The 22,941-nt window shown below is 44.3% G+C and overlaps 1 protein-coding gene across 1 annotated transcript in view; it reads right to left on the bottom strand.

Annotated features, from left to right (window-relative positions):
* LOC116977297 (BRD4-interacting chromatin-remodeling complex-associated protein-like) overlaps window positions 1–22,941 on the bottom strand; it is a 45,334-nt gene that overhangs the window by 10,582 nt on the left and 11,811 nt on the right. Inside the window, exons 6-7 of the mRNA XM_033027795.1 lie at window positions 4,074–4,135; window positions 915–1,063 (exon numbers count right to left, since the gene is read on the bottom strand). Of these exons, the coding sequence (XP_032883686.1) occupies window positions 915–1,063; window positions 4,074–4,135 (211 nt within the window). The remainder of the gene's footprint in view (window positions 1–914; window positions 1,064–4,073; window positions 4,136–22,941) is intronic.

Here is a 22,941-nt window from a genome sequence, read left to right as displayed (position 1 = left end):
TTTCATTTCCTAATTTTACACATTGACCCATATCACATCACCTCGCTCAGCAGTGAAACGATTACAACCTTGATGACACTGCCATTTTCCATACAACATAAGCAGTTAAGAGATAGAAGCAAGAATAGAGTCGTGTGTCTGCCTTACCATTTAATAACATCATGACTGTGCTTTTATCTTAGTGTCACTTTCCTGAACTAACCCATGTCCTTGATCAGTCTGAAGAAAGGTATTGACCCAAAACATCACCCGTCCATTCTCTCTCCACATGTTGCCTGACCTAATGAGTTCCTCCAGCACTTTGTGGTTTGTTCAAGATTCCAGCATCTGCAGTCCCTTGTGGTGCAGTTTCTTGATATGCAATAATCTATTCCTGTCTGGAATACACTCAATGACTGAGCTCCCACTGCTCTCTTGGGTCAAGAACTCCATAGCTAACCTTTTTCTCAACTCTGTCTTGAATGGCTCACCCCTTATTTTGAGATTGTGACCCTCAATCAAGATGCCTCAGCCAGAGGAGCCACCATCTTTACATGGATCTTGTCAAGCCTCTTAGGAATTTTTCATGTTTCCACAAGATGACCTCTCATTCTTCTACATTCAGCAGCTTGGGCCCGTCTGCTTAATCTTTCCTCAGAGAGCCCCACTGCCCCCCATCTCTGTAATCAGTCTGATAACCCTTCGTCACATGTAGGTAGAGAGTGTGGACCTCCACATAACACTACAAAAGCAAACATTATTTGAAAATTGCATTGATTTTGTTTAGTCCACGTACGAGTTGGTCACCAACTGTGTTTAACGTAAACAGAGAATATAATTCATTTGTTCATATCATTAAGGCCAACCACCCAGCTAATTATGTTGGCATTTTGCTTCTCCCCCCTCTCTGCAGCAAGAGACAATTTCAAGAATACCTTTGATAAAATCCACACTAGATGGCATTGCACCCTCGCATACGTGATAGGGCAAAAGACTCAAAACAGTGTCCTCAATGGAATGAAACGGAGTGTTACAATCGGGCTGCATAACTGAGGTCTGGTCCTTGCAGAATCTTTCAAGTAACCTGCATGTGTCATAATTAGAAAAGAGTTACTTCCAACAGAATAACACAAAATCTGGTCATTTTCCCACTGCTGCTTAGTCATAGAATCATACAGCATAGAAACAGGCCCTTTGTCCCAACTTGACCATTTGTGTTTGGCCCATATCCCTCTAAACCTTTCCTATCCATGAACCTGTCCAAATGTCTTTTAAACATTGTAATTGTACCCACTTCTTTTGGCAGCTCATTCCACATCCACTCACTCACTGTGTGAAAAAATATGGCCCCCAGACCTCCTTTAAATCTTTTGCATCTCACGTGTATGCCCTCTAATTTTAGACTCCACTTCCCTGGGCAAAAGACTGTAGCCATTCACTCTGCCTATGTCCCTCGTGATGCTACATACCTCTTCACCCCTCTGCCACCTACACTCCAGAAGAAAATGCCCCAGATTTTCCAGTCACTCCTTATTACTCAAATCCTCCAATACCTGAGATCTTGCTGTGTTAACTGGCCACCGTGTTTTTATATGCTGATGACCACCCCTCAAGATATTCCTTCAGCAAAAAGTTGCCATATCAAAACAAGTTCTTTACTTCTCATAAAATGTAATTGAGCAGTTTGTTATACAGTGTTGGAAGAGATGTCAGTATCCAATAATTCGGTTTACAATAAACAGATAAGGCAGCATGATCAATTTCTTCACCTGAGTGACAGAAAGACTCAAGATGAATACCAATGTCTAGGCATTGAATTGCCCAAATAACACTGTTCTGACAGCTTGGATCACTTTGCTTCTGAAACAGAACTTAATTAAAATGTTGCCTGTCCATTTCCCTCCACAGATTCTACTTGATCTGCTGAGTTCCTCCAGCAGGTTCCTTGTTGCTAACTTAATGCTAAATCTTACAAACCAATTTCTTCCCCCATTCAAACACTCTCTTTAAACTTTGAAGTTAGACTTAGACTTTCTCCTTGCATGAATTCCCACAAATAGTCAGTAGGTCAGGCAGCACCCGCAGGGAGATAAAGAGCTAGCAGTTCAGGTCGAAGCTGTTGAACCCACTGAGAACCTCTAGCATTCTCTCTTTATTTCACACTTCCGGAATCTGCATCATTTTACTTTCTGAAGTCTGAAAGCGGGTTCTCAAGTTTATCAGATTGACCAGTCCCCGAGATGCGAACTCAGCTTCCTTATCTGTGCTAGTCTTTGTGATTCTGGTTCCACACTAACTTTTGTAACGCTAACAAATCTCTTAGTTCTATTAACTCATCACTCCATAATTCGAACGACTTCCTCAACTCTATATAAATGGGGTCTTGACAAAGATGTACAGTGGAAATATTCCCAAGCATTCCTTATTCCTTTAAGGAGTTTGTGGTGGATTTTAAGAGGCGAGGAACACCCCTGTCCCCTGTCTCCATCAAGGGTGTGGATGTACGGTTTACTAAGGAGTACAAATACCTTGCAGTTTACCTGGACAGTAAACTGGACTAGTCTAGGAACGCTGAGGCCCTGTCCAAGAAGAGATAGAGCTGTCTGTACTTTCTGAGGAGGCTCTGCTCTTTCAATGTCTGCAGTAAGATTGTGCAGATGATCTATCAATCGGTGGTAGCCGGTGCCATCTTCTTCGATGTCGTGTGCTGGGATAGCAGGTCAAAGGCCGCGGACGCCAACAGAATTAACAAGCTCATCGGGAAGGCGGAGTGGGATCCATTGGAGGTGCTCTTGGAGTTGCATCCATTGGAGTTGGAGCTGGGGGTAGAGTTGGATTAATTGGAGGAGGTCTTGGAGTGGAGGATGCTCCTCAAACTGCGGAGCATCTCGGACAATACAGCTCACCCCCTCCATGACACACTGGTCTATTTTTGTTACTATGTTAAAAGATACTGAAGACTTTATGTTGCATTCTGTACTAGAATATTGTTGCACAAGTGTCAATAGAGAACCATATTAATGGTTTCCCGCAATGAAACTAGCAGCTGTGTTGTAGAGATAATGGGTAGGTTACATGGAAACATTTTCTTTTCCAAGGCAGATATTTTTCTGTTTGCCAACTTCCAAAGTGACTTTTAAGTGGTTCTCTAGATGTTGATCTAAATCGCCATAGCCAAATTGGCCTGCGTAATACAAGCAGTGTTCCTTAATTCATTCAATTCATGTTGTGAAAACACGCATTATAGCAGAACTACCTGTACTTGGTTTAAAAACATTGTGCTAAATATGTATAAGGCTTTTCTGGTTCAATAGATTTAGTCAGTCCTGTCTTTATAAATAGGGGCACCAGGTTATTTTTATGTGCAGCTAACTAATCCAAAAATGAATCTTGTAATGAACAACAATTGTAAAAAAAAGCATTATATTTGTCAAAGAAAACTTAGTTTTATTGAATAGCGGAATTTTCCTTGTTCTCTTGACGAGGGCTGAACACTTTGTCTAACCAGATCCTGTGTAACATTTTTCCATGCACTCACAATAAGTGGAAGCCAAACTCATATATGTCCTGAGCAGAAATCATGACCTCATCCCTTTCAGGGTGTGGGGCAGGGTAGAGGAAGCCGAGATAAAAATGATCACGTTTGTCCCATTGTGGCAGTTCTATTCATTCCCACCCCTCCACTTCCCGGCGTGGCTCAGAAATTGCTTCCTCTTCAGAAGGCACGGACACATTCTCCAGCAGTTAGGCACTGGAAGCCTATTTGGTAAGGCCTACAGTGTTACAACCAAGGATCTAGGGCTGGGGTGCTAACCCAGTTCGTAAGCGGCAGTCTGCGTCGACAGACTCCACAGTGTGTGCCATTGCCTCGTCTCTGAACCACGATTCTGATATACATGTAGGAGGACAGTTTCTACGAGCAAACCAGACAACTCTGTGCTTTTCTAAGACTTCTCGAGCTGAGCTGGAAGGCTTAACTACAAAATAACTTGACTGCCGTCTCCGAGAATAAAAGAGAGAATACCAGAGAAAAATATTTACAATGCCCAGAACATCAGACGCAGTGCAGTTTTGGAGACAGTCAGTATACTTACAAGTTGTCCCTCTTTTGAATAGTTTCCACTGATTGCTTCAAACTCCCCACTGGTTCTTCAAGCTGCCAAATACAAAAAATAACATGAGATTTAATAAAAAATGACCCTTTTCCCCCCAAAAACAAGCTGCCTGGATTTTGTACACATCTTCGCAAAAGTTAGAAACAAAGAACTGCAGGTGATGGTTAATATACAAAAGGACACAAGTACTGGAGTAAATCAGCAGGTCAGGCAGCATCTCTGGATAACATGGATAGACGATGTTTCAGGTCGAGACCCTTCTTCTTTGTGTCCTTTTTTGTTCTTTACAAAAGTTAATGGTTTTGCATACAAGTCTTTTAAAAAGTTAGTGGTTTTACATGAGTCTTTACAAAAGGTAATGGTAATATAACATTTTAATACCGTTATCATATAATAATTAACAATAAAATTAATAATAAGTATCATTGAATTGCATTGAATATAATGTAAAGAACAGATTTAGTACCCAAATGAGTTCATCAAATGACAATGCATTGACTAATGCCGACTCCGACTGATGTAATATGGGGAATCCCGCTCCCAACTATCTGTGATTGGATTAGCCCTTTGCTTAGATTCAAGCCTGTGACGTCGGTAATAGAAACATAGAAATTAGGTGCAGGAGTAGGCCATTCGGCTCTTCGAGCCTGCACCGCCATTCAATATGATCATGGCTGATCATCCAACTCAGTATCCCGTACCTGCCTTCTCTCCATACCCTCTGATCCCCTTAGCCACAAGGGCCACATCTAACTCCCTCTTAAATATAGCCAATGAACTGGCCTCGACTACCCTCTGTGGCAGAGAGTTCCAGAGATTCACCACTCTCTGTGTGAAAAAAGTTCTTCTCATCTCGGTTTTAAAGGATTTCCCCCTTATCCTTAAGCTGTGACCCCTTGTCCTGGACTTCCCCAACATCGGGAGCAATCTTCCTGCATCTAGCCTGTCCAACCCCTTAAGAATTTTATAAGTTTCTATAAGATCCCCTCTCAATCTCCTAAATTCTAGAGAGTATAAACCAAGTCTATCCAGTCTTTCTTCATAAGACAGTCCTGACATCCCAGGAATCAGTCTGGTGAACCTTCTCTGCACTCCCTCTATGGCAATAATGTCCTTCCTCAGATTTGGAGACCAAAACTGTACGCAATACTCCAGGTGTGGTCTCACCAAGACCCTGTACAACTGCAGTAGAACCTCCCTGCTCCTATACTCAAATCCTTTTGCTATGAAAGCTAACATACCATTTGCTTTCATACTAGGCGCGACCCACAAAGCAAACGGGAGATGGTGTGTCCAATGGGTTGCCCAGGCTTGTCGGACGACGGGACCAGGAACCAGCCCGAAGGCTCGTCGGAACCCGCCCGAAGCTTTGGTGGGATCGGGAGGGATCTGGAGAAGTCGGACGTGAGCAGCAAGGACTGGTCAGAGGGTGAAGTAAGCTTCAAAGTGGGCTGCAGGATGTGCCCTGGGACACAAAGATGAACGGTCGACGAGAGGGACATTGGTTCGCGGAACTGCTCCAGTACATTGAGCACACAGGCCGACCAGACTTTGAACAATGGTACCAATAATGGCGGCGCCCACACGTAATATGCAAAATTAGTTTCACTGTGTGGCAAATAAAGCACTATTGAACCTTTGAACTATTGAGGCTCACAGTTCAATAATCGATCACCAATGAGGAGCTTTCTTTTAAACAAAAAGAAGATCAGGACCAGATCTGCAGTTACTTCTCTTTTCTTGATACATGGGATCATTGGATCCACAAAAGACTAATCAATGTTCAGATGGGTCAAGTTGATCTCTTCCACAACTCCCTATTTTTTTTATTTAGGCTACCCTAAGTAACTCATAATTTTCCACTTTGAACTATCCGACTGATCGTTACCCTGCACAAATTTCTGGGAGAGTTCCTCCCTCCACTATCCTTCCTGATCTCATTCAGGATAAACTGACTTTAACTTAACAGTTATGCCTTTTGGACTCTTCCAGGAGCAGGAACAATCGTTTTCCAAATATAACTCCAGGTTCCTTGGATACAGAGAATGAGGAAAGTGAGCAACGGGTAAACAGGTTGAACACTTTTCCATGACCTTAACACCAACTTTGGACTTGATAAGAGTAAATGATTATATTTGCTGCTACTGACAGAGGGAGCCACCTGACAGTATTTACGATGGGAAGTGGCACAGTCAGGATATATTTTCATTTTCACTTCAACTCCTAAGAGGAAAACTGGAAACAAATATTTTGCAATTCAGATGGTTTGAGTTTGAGGATTAACCAAAGCCAAAAAAAGAAACACAGAAACCTTGATTTCTGTGTAAATGGAGTTGGCAGAGTCAAACAGTCTCAGTCCTGAGGGAGAAATGGTATTGGGGATCCTGAGTTCAAAGGTCAAGCTTGAGTTATGGACGGTTCAAGATTGCATTGGTCACCAAAGTTACTTGCTCCTCTGGGAACACAATGGAAAAATCAAAAAAGTATTTAAGACTGATCTTGTTGAATTCCTCTGGCCCCGACGAGTCCTGTCGGCAGGGAATCACCAATGCAGCACCCACCTACACTCCAGTAGAAAGGGCAAATTAGTCTCATTTACACAACAACCCATCTTACCCTTCCCCACCTGCCCACCCAACCTCGTTGGTCACAGAGCAAAATAATGAATCTTACCAAGCTCAGATTCTTGGAAATAAAGCTGCTACAAGCTCACATGATAGGATATTTGTTTTTGAAAAGTAGAACAATGTGTTAAATGCATTTAAAACTCAATAGGTCTGTTCAAAGAGTTCAGAGGCCTCAAGCGAATTCACTCCGTTAATGCTTCTAAACTGCATATATTGCAGCAGAGGTCATAAGCATCACAGTGACTAATGTGGCTCTTTACTGGAACAATTCAAAACAAAGCTTGTATCTGTCTTGCTGTGTCGCCTTCTCCTTCAAATTTATTCAACTTCCTTCGGAAAACAATAGGCCCTATTCTTATGACATTCTTTTCCCTAATAATCCTATATAATAAATGATTAAAAAACCCAATCTGATTTCTTAGCAACATTTTAAATTTGTAATTGTTTGTCACCAAGTGTCTTAAAGATATAGTCTTAACACATTTATTTTAACATTGAACAGTACAGCACAGGAACAGGCCCTTCAGCACACGGTGTCTGTGTCAACCATGAAGTCTCCTTACCCTGGTTTTTCATGTGTTCATCTAAATGTCTTTTAAATGTTGCTGTGGTATCAACTTCCACCAATTGCCCTAGCAGCGTATTCCAGTTGTTTATATAAAAACTCCTCAGAATTTAAAACAACTTTTATTTCTCCAGTTCTGATGAAGAGTCTGACAAAAACTGTTAGCTCTGCTTCTCTGCCTGACCTGCTGAGTGTTCCAGCATTTTCTCTTTTTATTTCAGATTGCCAGTTTCATAGGTGCCAGGTACAAAGTTCCCTGAAAGTGGTGTAGTGGGTAGATAGGTGGTGAGGAAGGCTTTTGCATGCTGGCCTTCAGTCAGGGAATTGCGTATAGAAGCTGGGATGTTAGGTTACAGTTGAAGAAGTTGCTGGTGAGGCTGCACTTGGAGTATTTGGTTCAGCTTTGGTCATCCTACAAATGGAAGGCTGCCATTAAACTGTAAAGATTGCAGAGAAGGATTGCAAGGAAGTTGCCAGGACTTGCAGGGATGAGCTATAGGAAAGGATTGGTTACGTGGATTGAGATGCCAGAGGAAGTCATTGAAGCAGGTGCAGGAACAAAATTCTATTGGATAGGAACATGGATTGGAAACATTTGGAAGGATATGGACCAAACGGGATCAGCTTCGAAGGGCTATCTTGTTCAGCATGGACCTGTTGAGCTAACTGGCCTGCTTCCATTCTGTGTGACCCTGTGACTATCTCCATTGTGTTGAAATGTGCTTCCTGCTGGTCACCTGGAATGTTATGTGTTTTTAACTCCATTCATCAAGCAGGACACAACACGTCCTCGTGCGCTCGCAATGGAGGTATATACGCAACGGACGTGCAATTGATGTAAATGTGGTTTGGCTTTCTGCAAGGGAGTATTGGGAAAGGTGAGCTTAAGGGCGAAGATACCTTGAGGTGAAGGTGCTTTCCAGTCGATTCCTTACCTGTAGCGTAGACTTGCAGCTACGGCTGGACAGTGGTTTTATGTGAATGGTCTGAAATGCCCCTTGCCATTGTGGAGACGCTGTCCTTGCAGAGCGCACGTATAACAACACACTCAGCCACCCACAGCAACCGGGTCTGGTGGAAGACAGAATTAAAACCAATTGTCCGTTTGCACTGTACTTAAAGTGGAACGTAAGACTAGTGGGTGGAAATCCTTCCCTTTCCCAATGACGACGAGTCCCTCTCGCGGTGTAACCAGTGTCAATTATCCTTTGGTCAGAGTATTCCAGTAATGGGCATCAAGCTTATCTCCATGAATTATGGTTAATTCTGCAAACTGGGGGATTATAGTTCCTGTGTAAACACATCCCTTATATCCTGCCTGTTTAAGAAGAAACTGCAGGTGCTGGAAAATCGAAGGTAGACAAAAATGCTGGAGAATTGCACAGGGGAGAGGCAGCATCTATGGAGCGAAGGAAATAGGCGACGTTTCGTGTCGAGACCCTTCTTCAGACTGATGTGTGGGTGGGGGGGTGGGGGGGGGGCGGGAAGATGAAAGGAAGAGGTGGAGACAGTGGCCTGCGGGGGAGCTGGGAAGGGGAGGGGAAAGAAGGAGAAAGCAGGGACTACCTGAAATTGGAGAAGTCAACGTTCATACCGCTGTGGTGTAAACTACCCAAGCGAAATATGAGGTGCTACTCCTCCAATTTACGGTGGGCCTCACTCTGGCCATGGAGGAGGCCCAGGTCAGAAAGATTGGATTCGGAATGGGAGGGGGCAGTTGAAGTGCTGAGCCACCGGGAGATCAGGTTGGTTATTGCGAACCGAGCGGAGGTGTTGCTCGGTCCTGCCCATCAACAACCCTACAACTGATTCAAGTAATGTGACTGCTAGACTGGTTTTACAAAGGAACTGCCAGCCTCTCATTAGGTTGTGCAGCACTGATTCTCAGCTGGGAGATAAAAGGCGGAGCACTGTGAGGGAGATATGTGAGGGAACATCTACAAAACGTTAGATGAAGAGGAGGGAGGAGAACGATACCCGACCACCTCCGCTGGTGCAAAACTCTCCAACTCATTACAACAGTTTAATCTTGCCAACCTTGTCTGTGCTGGCTCTTTGCAAAGCCCAATTATCCCATTCCTCCCTACTATTTCCCCATGGATCTACAAGATTTTTTTTCCCTTCCCAAAAGTTACGATCCAGCACCCATTGCAGCTGTGCATTTCGAGATCAACGTGCTCTCCTCCCCCTTCAGGTACGTTTACATCAAGCTTATTCCGGTATCCTCTGACTACATACCCTCATGTTGCCGGAGTCATGATCAACGTTCCTACATTCCTGCCTCAACCCCACACAGATGCACAATTTACCCAACACAGCCTTCAGTGACACAGCTTCCACAGCTCTCTCAGGTAAACTTCTCCAGAGATTCACAGTCCTTCAGGAGAAGAAATTCCTCCTTATCTCAGACTTAAATGTGGGACCGTTATCCCAAGAGTGCAGAGTTCTAAATTCACTTAACTGAGAGAACATCTCGGCATCCAGGCTACTTCTGGATCTTACATGTTCCAAAGCGATCAACTCTCGTTAAAACGTCAGAGAATCAAGGCCCAATCTGCTTAATCTTTCCTCATAAGAAAACTTTTCACATCTGGAACCTCCTCTTCACTGTCTCCAAGGTAACCGTATACTTTCCTAAGTAAGGAAACCAAAGGTGTTTGCAGTATTCTAGTAACGGTCTGGCCAAAACCCTGGGAAGTTGCAGCAAGACTTCCCGACCGTTGTACTCCATTCCTCCTATAATAAAGGCCAACGTTCCACATCTATATTACTTGCAGAGTAACTTTGGGTTCCACGTACACTGATTTCCCAGTCCCCTCTCAGACATCTCTACTCCACAGGAAACAAATGCAATTTATCTAGTCTCTCCTCTCCAGCAAAATCCTGGCGAATCTACCCCTTACCCTCTCCAGAGTAATAATGAGCTTCCTATGTTGTAGCCACCAGAACTGTACACAGTACTCCAATTGTGGACAAACCAATGTTTTACAAAGTTGCACCAAGACTTCCCTGGTCTTGCATTCGCTGCCCAACTCATGAAGGTACAAATTCTGTGTGCCTTCATCACCACATCTATCTATGCTGCCACCTTCAGAGATCCTTGGACTTGTATACCAAGGTCCCACTGTTCCTCAATACTCCTGAGAGCCTAACCATTCATTGTGGATGTACTACCCTCGTAAGTCCTCCCAACCCACACTTACAATAATTACATTCTATTTGCTATTGTTCTGCCCATCTTATATTCACAGACAAACTATTGATGTTTATGATAAGAGTTACGATGCCAACACCATTGATCATAGATTTTCTAAGCACAAAATCAACCCCCAACCATTGTACTTTGTTTCTTATTATCAATCCAATTTTCCAACTTACCATGGATCTCGTGAGCCCTAATCTTATGAACCAGTCCCCTACTCTTACTGAAATCCATATAGACAACATAATTTCCTTGCCCTCATATATACACTCTGAGAATAATTGAATCAAACCGGTCTGACAGGATCTCTCCTTAACAAAGTCACTGACTATTTTTTATCAATACCTGCCTTTCCAAGTGAAGACTAAATCCTGTTCCTTAGAATTTTTTGCTCATAATTTCTGTGCCGCTGATGTTGGTCTAATAATTACCTGGGTTATCCCAGCTGCCTTCCTTAAATAAATATACCACATTTGCTGTTATCTGGTATCTTACTTGTGGCCAGAAATATCTATTGGAGCCCTAACAATCTCCACACTTAGCTCCCAGAGCAGCCTGTGATATGTCTCATCATCATAATAATAATAATAATAAATTTTATTTTCGGGCGCCTTTCAAAGTCTCAAGGACACCTTACAGAAATTAACAGAAGAGAAAAAAACATATAGTCGGAGTAAAAAGAATAATAAGGACATCACCAATACACAAATTAAAGACAGAAATCGCTCCAAAGACAAAAAATCAAAAAACACAATGTGAAGAGAGAGCAGCGGCAGCTAAAGCGCGCCAGCGTCCACTCTCCCTTCCGACAGCCATCTTGGACACAGACTAACATGTTTACTTACACACAAAAAAATCATCCCCCCACAGTGGATACCACTGTGGGGGAAGGCACAATGTCCAGTCCCCATCCCCAGTTCACCCAAAGTCAGGCCTATTGAGGCCTCCGCTATTGCCTCTACGGAGGCCCGATGTTCCTGGCCGTTCTGGCCGGGTGGTGTTGCCCCGGCGTCGGGAGAGTCCTCACAGCGGCTGGGCCACCTGGAACGGCCGCTTCCTAGCTGGGGACCGCGGCTTCCGAAGCCGACAAGGCCGCACCGGGTTGGAGCTCCCAGGCTCCCGATGTTTGAGTCGGTGCCGCCCGCTCTGCTCCGCAGACCCGCAGCCCGGAGGTGTTGATCTCAGCGGTCACAGCTCACCGGAGCTCTAGCGCGTCGATCCAGCGCGGCGACCCAGGCAAGGCATCGCCCGCTCCGCTCCGCGATAGCGCTCCAGCGCTGTGCCGCCAACGAAGCCGAGGTGCTGGGCGGTCCCCGCCAGGAAACGGCGCTCCACGCCCGCTGGTAGGCCACGAGGACGGGTCGACGGGGCAGCCCAGAGAAAAAGCTGCCTCACCGACCAGGTAGGGACCTAGAAGTATAATTACCCCCTTCCTCCCACATTAAGAAGTCCATTTCTCCAACAGACGAAGAACAAGACTAACTAAAAACTTCCCAAAAAAATGAATTAAACGGACGGCTGCTGGTTAGCAGCCGTACCCCAAGATGGCTCCTCCACATGGCTCATCAGGCCCTGGGGATGTATCCATGTTAAAGCCCACTAAGACATATACTGTATGATCTCTCATATTCGAGAATTTCACCGACCTCTTCCCTGAATACACCAACCACAATCTCTTCATGGTCTAGTTTATAATAATTGACAATTTACTGTATTTTTATTGTTGATTTGGCATCTTAAAGGCCTGTAAAGTTGCAGCAAATAAATACGTCTGAAGGGTCTCAACCCGAAACATCACCCATTCCTTCTCTCCAGAGATGCTGCCTGTCCCCCTGAGTTACTCCAGCTTTTTGTGTCTATCTTCGGTTTAAACCAGCATCTGCAGTTCCTTCCTACACAAGTAAGTAATTGTTCTGGTTCAGGTCCAGTGCAGATGATAATTAAACATTCTTCATTGTGATCCTTCCTTTTTTATGCCCTGCTCTCATATGATCCTGGAGTGTTAGTTGGTGTATGGTATAATCCCACCAAAATGATTGCCCCTTTCTTGTTTCTGAAGTCTACCATCTCAAATGGCCTCATATGAAGAGCCTTCCAGGATAGCCCCCCCTCATTAATACAGATAATCAATATTTGCAAAGCTGCCTCCTCTTATTATACCTGGCGCATTTGCGCTCTGGAATGTTAAGTTGCCTGTCCTTCCCCTCTTTCAAATATGTTTCTGTGACACAATAATATCACCTTCCCATGTGCTGATCAACACCCTGCTCGCCTGTCTTACTAGTCCGACTCCATGGAATAAAATATGCAATTTAACCTCTTATCTTTCCCAAGAACCTTATCGATCCCACATCTGCTTTGCCTACTGGATTAACAGCTTTTCTTCTACATTTGACTATACCTTCCTCCATCTGAGGAAATAGTATATAATAGAACCGCTCGGATAGTGACTTTTATATAAGCTAGGTAATTTGCAAGAGAAAAGCTTAAGGTTTTCAGAAACACATGTCTCCTAAAGAAATAAAGTACAAAGAAACACAAACATGGAACAAATGAATCAAAACATAGAAACGCTAATCTGAAGCTGCAGAGCTTAGTTTATTGCTTCGAGGCAATTATAACGCTGGAAGAAATTGTATTTGATATAACTTTGTGTTGAAGAATGGATTACTGAATGGGGCCTCTTACAGAATTCAAGGCTGAGAGATCATAGACTCTGTGGTTAGCTTTGGCTATGTTAAATTATAATGAGGTTGAGATAAGGGATGGATGCTTGGAGAGGAAGAATCAGATTGATGGATTTGTTACCTTCCTTCTGTTTATAGAAAGTCGAAGAAGCAGATGTACATTTGAGGTAATGGTCTGAAGTTCTAAATTTACCCTGTGTTCTGTAATATTTGTAAAAGGCCTTGCAGAGAGATTGAAAATCCATCTCCCAGAGAGAGTAGGAAAAGGGGAGGCTGTAAGTTAAGAATGAAACTGTATCCTGGCACAAAACACTTATCAATTAAGTTGACAGATTTACGACCCATGTATGTTTGGAGTTGGGAGGTGTGTGTGGGTTTTGAATTTAACTTAGAAGCTGTGTAGTTCGAGAACTCATAATTAATGTTTTTAATACATAGGTAATAGTATTTTAAACTGTGTAAAATTGTAGTGAAACCATTTATGAAATGTATTGTGTCTAAGTAGGATTGTAAACATTAGACCTTGTTTAGATTTATAGAAATATCCTTCTTCTTGGTATGGAAAATGTGTTTGTTTGTATGACGTGTGATCATTGTATTATATGTGTGTATCTTATATTTTGAGGAGTGGTCTTTGATAATTGAGCCTACTGGGGTTTTGCTTTGTTGAAATAAAATAATTCTAAACAAAGTTAAACCACAGGCAAACGAAGGTTGTAAAATGAGGCCAGAGAAGGGGGGATCATGTGACTGCTGTTGTAAATCACCAGAAGGACTCAGATGATTGGTTACTAGTTTGTCCTGTCCTCTGTATCAGAAATGTCTAATACGTATATAATGCCTTGAGTTTATACCAGAGTCACTAATTCTTTGGACCTGCCCTGGAGCTTTCAGCTCTGTGTTGGGAGGTTCAGAGATTAGTCTCGGCACTGAATAAAGAATCGATTTCAACAGCAGCAAGGGTTTGAATCAAGTTTTCTTGAATTAGATTGACAAAAGAACTCAGTTTAACACATCTGCATATCTACTCTGTCCCACTCTTCTGCCAGATTTGTTGACACTCTCCCCAACAGCAGGAACAAAAATGCTGACATATTCCAGTTCAGGTGCAACCTTTCCAGCTTGTACTGGCCGCATCTTCCCCAGAAGTGGTCCCAGTCATCCACGAATCTAACGTCCTCCCTTCCACTGTACATTCATCCAACCAACGTCCTCAGTTTCATGTATTAGCTTTGAATATCTATATATTAGTTTCAAGCTGAACATGAAACTTTATGACATGATTACTCTTCTCCAAACTACACTTTTGTGTGAGATTACTGATGAATCTCATCTCATTACACATGATCAGATCTAAAATTTCCTGGTTGGATCCACAGCTATTCTGAATTGATTCAATAAACCTGTCTCAAGAATATGACCCCCCCCTCCGTCTCCACCATTCCTCCTCCTCATGTACTCCCCCCGCCAGCCTCTTCCCCTCTTTGGACCTTTGTATTTCCAACTGTCAGCACATCAGCTGTCTTGGCCTCTCCACCCTCTATACCCACTCCAATCCCACCCCCTCTGAACGCCCAGCTCTCCACTCACTTAGCAGCAATCCCAACATTGGTATTAAACCCACCGACAAAAGAGGTGCTGTTGTAGTCTGCAGGCTGACCTCCACCGTGCTGAGGTCAGGCACCATACCTCCTCATACTAACCCCTTGATCATGACCCCACAGATGAAGGGCAGGCCATCATCTTGCAGACTGTTACCATTCTCATCACCTCTGGCGATCACGTCTCCCTCCACAGCTCCCAACTTTATAGCCTCACTGCCCGCTTCTATTTCCTTCCCAGAGTAAACACCACCAGGACTGCCCTAGTAGACCCATTGATTCTGCCTGACCTGCCCCACAGAACACATCTCAAATACCTTGATGTAGAAACAAAGAACGGCAGATGCTGGTTTAAACCAAAGATAGACACAAAGTGCTGGAGTAACTCAGTGGGTCAGGCAGATTCTCAGGAGAAAAAGGATAGCTGACGCTTCTGGTTAGGACCCTTCCTTCTTTTAGATTAGAGAAGGTAAGGGGAATAGAAAAGTCAAGATCGTCGATGTCTCACAGGGATAAGATTCCAGAGAGGGGAGTCCAAGAGGAGGAGGAATGTTGAAGACAGGTTAAAGGGTCCCAACCTGAAAAATCACTTTTTCTCCAGAGATGCTACCTGAACCGCTGAGTTACTCCAGCACTTTGTGTCCATCTTTCAAATACCTTGATTCTATCTTCTCTCCTCCCCCTTGTCCATTCCTTTCCGACCTACATCCAAGACATCTCAGGTAGACACCTCACACACCCTTCAACTCTTCAATAACTTTCACTTTCCAGGCCCCCTTTGCCTCATCCTTACTAGGGACGTCCAGTCCCTTTACACCTCCATCCTCCACCGGGAAGGTCTCAAGGTCCTCCAGTTCTTGCTTCAACACAGGTTTCCCTCCACTAACACTCTTCTCCGCCTGAAAGAATTTCTCCTCTCCCTCAAAAGCTTCTCTTTTGACACCTCTCACTTTCTTCAAGTTAAAGGTATAGCTATGGGCACTCTCATATACCTTTTCATTGGTTGCATCAATTGAATTGATTGAATACCTTTATTGTCATTCAGACCTTACGGTCTGAACGAAATTTCGTGCCTGAGTCCTTGTTCCAAATATCACTGGCAGTATCCCCCAATTCTTTCTCCGTTACACTGAAGACTACATCAGGGCTTCCTCCTGCATCCTTGCAGAACAAATTGATTTCATAACCTTTGTCACTAACTCACACCGTGCCCTTAAATTCACTTGGACTAACTATGGTGTTGACACCTCTCTTCCCTTTCTTGATCACTCTGTCTCCATCACAGAGGACAGATTATTGATTGACAACAATGACAAACCCACCAACTCCCTTAGTTATCTGGATTACACGTCCTCCCTTCCATGCCTCATTATCTCTCAATCTCTCCGACTCCACCACTTCTGCTTCCGAGATGAGGCTTTCCATTCTAGTACTGCCGAGATGTCCTAATTCATTAGTAAACATGGTTTCTTTCCTGCTATCATAGATGGATCCGCCACCCATGTCTCCCCTGTGTCCAAAACGCTAAAGAAGGAGCTGCAGATGCTGGAAAATCGAAGGTAGACAAAAGTGCTGGAGAAACTCAGTGGGTGCAGCAGCATTTATGGAGCGAAGAAGGGTTTCGGCCTGAAACGTTGCCTATGTCTTTCGCTCCATAGATGCTGCCGCACCCGCTGAGTTTCTCCTCTGTGTCGCTTAGTTCTGTTCTTGCTGCCTCTTCCCCCAGACATAACAAAAATAGAGGTCCCTGTTCGTCACTTTTCACCCCACCATTCACATCCAACACATCATTCTCCGACATTTCCGACACCTTCAACATGATCCCATCACGCCACATCTTTTTATTCCCACCTCTTTCCGCCTTCCACGGAGACCACTTCCTCCACAGCTCCATGGTTCACTTATCACTTCCCACCGAAACCAGCCCCTCCCCAGGTACTTCCCCTGCAACCACTAGAGATGTCCCTACACCACCTCCATCATGTTCATGTGATAGGAGCAGAATTAGGCCATCAAGTCTACTCTGCCATTCAATCATGGCTGATCTATCTCTCACTCCTATCCCCATTCTCCTGCCTTCTCCCCATAACCCCTGACACCCGTACTAATCAAGAATCTATCAATGCCTTAAAAATATCCATTGACTTGGTCTCCACAACCTTCTGCGGCAATGAATTCCACAGATTCACCACCCATTGACATCACATCCACGGACCCTGGCCGTCCTTCCAGGTGAGACAACGGTACACTTGCACCTCCTCTAACCTCATTTACTGCAATAGGTGGTCCCAATGTGGCCTCCTGTACATCGGCAAGACTGATCATAGACTTGCCAACTGTTTCACCAGACACTTGCACTCAGTTCTCCAACCATTCTAACTCCCCTTCCCATTCCCATACTGACCTTTCTGTCTTGGCCTCCTCCATTGCCATAGTGAGACCTCATGCAAACTGGATAAACAGCACCTTATACTCTGCTTGGGTAGTTTACAACCTAATGGTATGTACATTGAAATTCCCAATTCATCCACCCCTCTTCCTCCCTCTCTCTGTGCCCCACATGAACATACACCTATTCTCCCCTTCTTCTCTCTTTCCATTTTATATTCATTAATCTGGTTCCTCTGGACTGGGGTTTCCACCTGCTTTAAAAGTGCATCAAGAAGATGAAGGTGACATGCCTCAATGACTACCGACCAGTGGCACTAATGTCCGCGGTGATGTGGCGCTTTGAGAGGTTGGTTATGGCACATATCAATTCTTCCCTCAACAAGAGCCTGGACCCTCTATGGGACCTGGACACCATGAACTCAACTCTGATTTATTTGCACCTATGCCAATATTCCTCAACCTCTCTTCATCTATGAATGGAGGCCAAACCCCATGTCGCTGCATTATCCGTTCTGAACCTTGCTACAATTCTCCATCCCGCTCCAAGCCCCACGTACAGTGTGATGCCCAACCCCGAATATTATTCCAATTGGGGGTAACTAACAAAATTTAATTAAGAATGCTTAAACATATGCACTCTTAATTAAACCAAACCCTTGAAACACTTCATCAAAACACACACATAAAAAGCACAAACAATGATACCACAGTCCTTGTGGCAAGGAAGCAAACATATTTTCGAGAGACAGAGAAGAACTCAAATCAGGATTCTGCTGTTGGTTGAAAAAGTGCTGGAGAAACTCAGCGGGTACAGCAGCATCTATGGAGCGAAGGAAATAGGCAACGTTTCGGCCCGAAACGTTGCCTATTTCCTTCGCTCCATAGATGCTGCTGCACCCTCTGAGTTTCTCCAGCACTTTTGTCTACCATCAATTTTCCAGCATCTGCAGTTCCTTCTTAAACTTTCTGCTGTTGGTTTCCATGAAGATACAACTGACATCTGAGAGGTTTCTCCCTCTGAATCCCCCTTCCCCAATGCATCCATTGTCTCATGGATCATAGAGAGTAGGTTCAGGGGTGATGCCAAGACACAAACCCAACTTGCAGTTACTTCACTGTGACTTAATGCATCCAGTTTGGAAAAGTTCCATCTGAGCTGCATTGTGGGAACCACAATGGTTTATGAAAGTCACACATCAACTTGGTAACAATAACCATGCCTCAAATATGACAGAAATATAATATAATGTTTCTGAATTCTGAAAGGCAACAGATAAAGTAGAAAATAATGGGGCTTTAGAAAGCTGGATTAGAATATTGCTTTTATGTTTTAGCTATAATCAATATTCAGATATGATGGTGGTGGAGGGGAGTGGGGGTGGTGGAGGGGGGGGGGGGGGGAGGTGGGTGTTTAACGGTGTCTGGTGCATCCGGAGAAAAAATACACGGTTACAGGGAGAAGATACAAACTCTGTATAGGCAACCACCTATAGAACTAGAACCTGGGTCTCTGGCGCTGTAAGACAGCAACTCTACTGTTGCGCCACTGTGCCGACCCCTCCATCTCTCAGTTTTTAAAACCAAATTGGGTAACCCAGCATTTGTCTAAATAATCTGCTGTATCCCTTTGTAATCTTTATTCCTCTTCACAATTTACCTTTGCATTATCTGCAAATTTAGAACCATACCTTCGGTGCCTTCATCTGTTATTTATGTACATGGTAAAAAAGTTGTGACCTCTACAATGATTCCTGTGGCACACCACTTGTTACTTGTTTGCAACCAATTATATCTCTCGTTTCCTGTTACTCAATCATACCCTTATGTTACTTCCCACACTTTCCACAATAACCTTTGATGTGGCACCTTATTAAATGCCTTGTGAATACAGGACTTCAACAGCTCCCCTTTATCCATAGCAAACGTTACTCCTTCACAGATCGGCGTTCGATTAGTGAACACAATTTCCTTTTCACAAAAACATCCTTAGTGACTGCAATTTTGTTCTGAGATGCAAGGCCACCGGTTGGCGCCCGCAATTGCTGCCTCGCCAACAAAGTCTTGTCCCTTTCTTCTTTGTTGTTTTATAGTACGTGTTAAATGTATGTTTTAGTGTTCTTTAGCTTGTTCTATGTCGGGGGTGAGGGGGTTGGGGGAAACCATTTTTTAAATCTCTTACCTCGACGGATATTTTCCCGTATCGTATCTCCATCCGCACTGCGCCTACTATCAAGGAGTTGGTGGTCTCTGCTGGAGATCGACTTCGGGAGCTCCAACCGCGGGGGCCTGCGGACTTAACATAGTGGAGCAGGTGGTCCCCTGTCGGGGATTGACCTCGGAGCTCCAACTGCGGACTTTAACATCACGAAGCTCGCGGTCCCTGGTTAGAGACCGATTTCGGGAGCTCCAAGCCGCAGGAGCTTCGACCGTCACGACACGGGGGCTTCGATCGCCGACTGTGGATGGTTCAACTGCCCCGACCGCGGGAGAATAAAGAGGTAGAAGATTAGACTTTATTTCCTTCCATCACAGTGAGGAATGTGGGGAATCCGCTGTGGTGGATGTTTATGTTAACTTTTATGTAGTTGTGTGTCTTGTTGCTTTTTTTTAGTATGGCTGTATGGTAATTCACATATCACTGTACCTTAATTAGTACGCGTGACAATAAACAGACCTTTGAAAGCTAGACTTAGAACAAGTAAAATGACACATTTTTAGGAAACAATATTTTAGGGAGGGAGCAGTCTGTATGGAACAGGTTCCTTAGTGAGTTAAAATGGTCTGATGGATTCCAAACTAAATGTGGCGATTTCTTCCAGAAAAATAGATTAGTAAATCTTCATTATGGTGGGGGGGGGGGGGGATTGCCGATTGTCTGCTACACCCGAATAAGGGATTGCTGAGTAATACAGTATCATTGCACAAGTAGTAGAATCAAAGAACTCCGGATGCTGGTTAATACACAAAAGGATACAAAATGCTGGAGTAACTCAGCAGGTCAGGCAGCATCTCTGGAAAACATGGATAGGTAACGCTTCGTTGCGAGACCCTTCTTCGACAGTCGATCTGGAACTGGGCCTGGATTCCAGGTAGGTTGACAGCCCCGGGGAGAGGCGAGGATCTGTGGAGTCATCGGTCGTGGGCCGTGGGCAGCTGGAGTGCAGGTAAGGGTCAGCAGTGGTGGGTGGCAGGTGTCGCCTGGAAGAGGCTGAGTGGGCCGGGAGTGGTGTCAGCATCCTGGCCTGGTGTTGTGGGTTGGTAGATTGGGTCTGGAAGCAGCCGGGGAGGCAGTGCGAGCCGGGGATGGTGTGGGCAGCCCGGCCTGGTGGCGAAGGTCGGTAGGACTGTTCTGGGAGTGGGTTGGTGGCAGCTTTGGTGATCCCGGCCTTAGAGAGACCGGGAGGCAGTGAGCGTTGACGTCGCATCCTCTGCACCGCTGCGGGTCTTGGCCTTGTGGTGGTCTGGTATGTGGCACAATCCAGCGGTGGGTCCCGATCAGAACATCACCTCTCCATGTTCTCCAGAGGTGCTGCCTGACCTGCTGCGTTACGCCAGCACTTTGTGTCCTCCTTCATTGCACAAGTGTTAATCAAAGTAATTGCTTGTCAATTTCATTCATGACATAGGGAAAGGGAAAGGTATCTTTGCAGTGCAAATCTTTCCAGCACTAGGATTTTCTGGACTTCACACCAACTTCAGACATTTGCAAAACTAAGTTGTTACTCGTTCACTTACAGTTGCAACGTGTACGCAGGCTCCAGCTTGTAAAACCCCTGCGACCAAAAGCCGACTTTGAATGAAACTTGCTACATCCCCTTTGCGTTCCTGGAGCTTCCACCTTTTTGATCATCTGTCCTGCAACTCATCATAACCTTCACCAGCTTACCATGCTTTCTCCAAGGAACTCTGTCAGGACAGGCAGACACAACCTTCACTTCACAAACCTTGATTGAATCACACTATTCCAAACTTACTTCCCTGCAGTGTCCTCATCTTCGATGAAGACAGAGACAAGGGGTTCATTGAAACTGCCCATCCCTTCCATCTTCTCACCCAACTTTCTATTTTGGTCAACAATAATCTTTACCCTTTCCTTTCCTTATCGCGCTTTCCATTCATTTCTTTATGAAACACTTTAAAGAATTTCCTTGACTTTACCTGTCTTTTTTTAAAGTACCTGCTTTGCCATTTTCTTTCTAATTTTACCCCTCTGTTTTCTGTAGGGTTGAATGGTTGGAAGCTGTAACTGCCCTCATAGTCCTTGGTGTCTATTGGTGCCTAGTTCTCAGCCTCCTCTCTAATGGCCCTGTCCCACGGTACGAGTTCATTCCAAGAGCTATCCCGAGTTTAAAAAAAATCAAACTCGTGGTAAGCACGGAGAATGAACGTAGCGGGTACGTCGGAGCTCGGGGACGTCTCTTAGCAGCTCGTAACGCTAACGGCAGGTACTCTGGAAGACTCGCTAACGGCAGGTAAGCTCGGGAAGACTCGTGAAGATTTTTCAACATGTTGAAAAATGTCCACGAGAGCCCCGAGTACCGACTAGTGGCCATTACCGTAAATCTCTGAGTTCGAATCAGGGCAAACTCGGGAGAGCTCTTGGAATGAACTCGTACCGTGGGACAGGGCTATTAGAGAGGAGGCTAAGAGGGGCCATTAGAGAGGAGGCCATAAGTGATTGTCTCCAGGAGTCTTTAGCTCAGTCATACCTCAGCATGGTAATATTGACCATCACCAAACTAAACTACTTTTGTTCTGCCTTTTTCCCTTTCCATTACCATGCTAATCACATATTCCACAATGCCCACTTGCCTTGCTCCATTCTCTGGGACCACCAAAACCTGTTCCACTACATCTGGTCTCACCAAGTACTAACTTGAAAACTTTTGTTTTTGATGCATTTTAAGAATTCAGAATCCTCTCTACCTTATTTTTGTTTTCTGTGTGTGAGGTTGAAATCACCAACACCAGTGCCATTTGCTCTATTTCTGTAATATGTTCTCACTTGATCTTTTGGGGTTTGTTCCTCAGTTCAACTTACATGGCCTGATTGGTTGAACCACCCTCTTGCAGAATAGGGCAGGACGGCAGGAACTGCCCCTTTGGCCCACAATACCTGTGCTGAACATGATGCCAATTTAAACTAATCCCATCTGCCTGCACATGGTCTATATCCCTCCATACCTTACCCATCCATGTGCCTGTCTAAATGCCTCTTAAACATTGCTGTTGTACTGCTTCCATCACCTCCTCTGTCAGTGTGATCAAGGCACCTATCACACTGTGCAAAAACATTGGCTTGTAAATCTCCTTTAAATTTACCCTTCACTTTAAAACTCTGACATCTAGTATTTGAGAAACATTTTCTGACTGATTATTCTATCTATGCCCGTCATAATTTTATAAACTTTTATTAAGTCTCCCCTCAACGTCTGACACTCCAGGGAAAACAATCCAAGTTTGTCCAACCTCTCCTTACAACTAATACACTCTAATTCAGTTGTGTTCTGTACTGCTGATCCAAGAACACATATAATGTCCCATGGGAAATTTATATGCCAGCTATTAAATAAATCTGATAAAATAAATAAATAAAAAGTGACCATCTGTAATTATAGGACTGTGGTAAAACACATCTGTTTACAAATGTCCATCAATAATTTTATAAAGAAAGACACTGATGAAGGGTCTGAAGAAGAGTCTCGACCCGAAACGTCACCTATTCCTTTTCTCCAGAGATGCTGTCTGACCCGCTGAGTTACTCCAGCTTTTTG

This window comes from Amblyraja radiata, chromosome 9 (assembly GCF_010909765.2).
Source record: "Amblyraja radiata isolate CabotCenter1 chromosome 9, sAmbRad1.1.pri, whole genome shotgun sequence".
Lineage (NCBI taxonomy): Eukaryota > Metazoa > Chordata > Chondrichthyes > Rajiformes > Rajidae > Amblyraja > Amblyraja radiata.
Note: the sequence above shows the minus strand (reverse complement) of the source record. Positions and strands in the feature narration are given on the sequence as shown.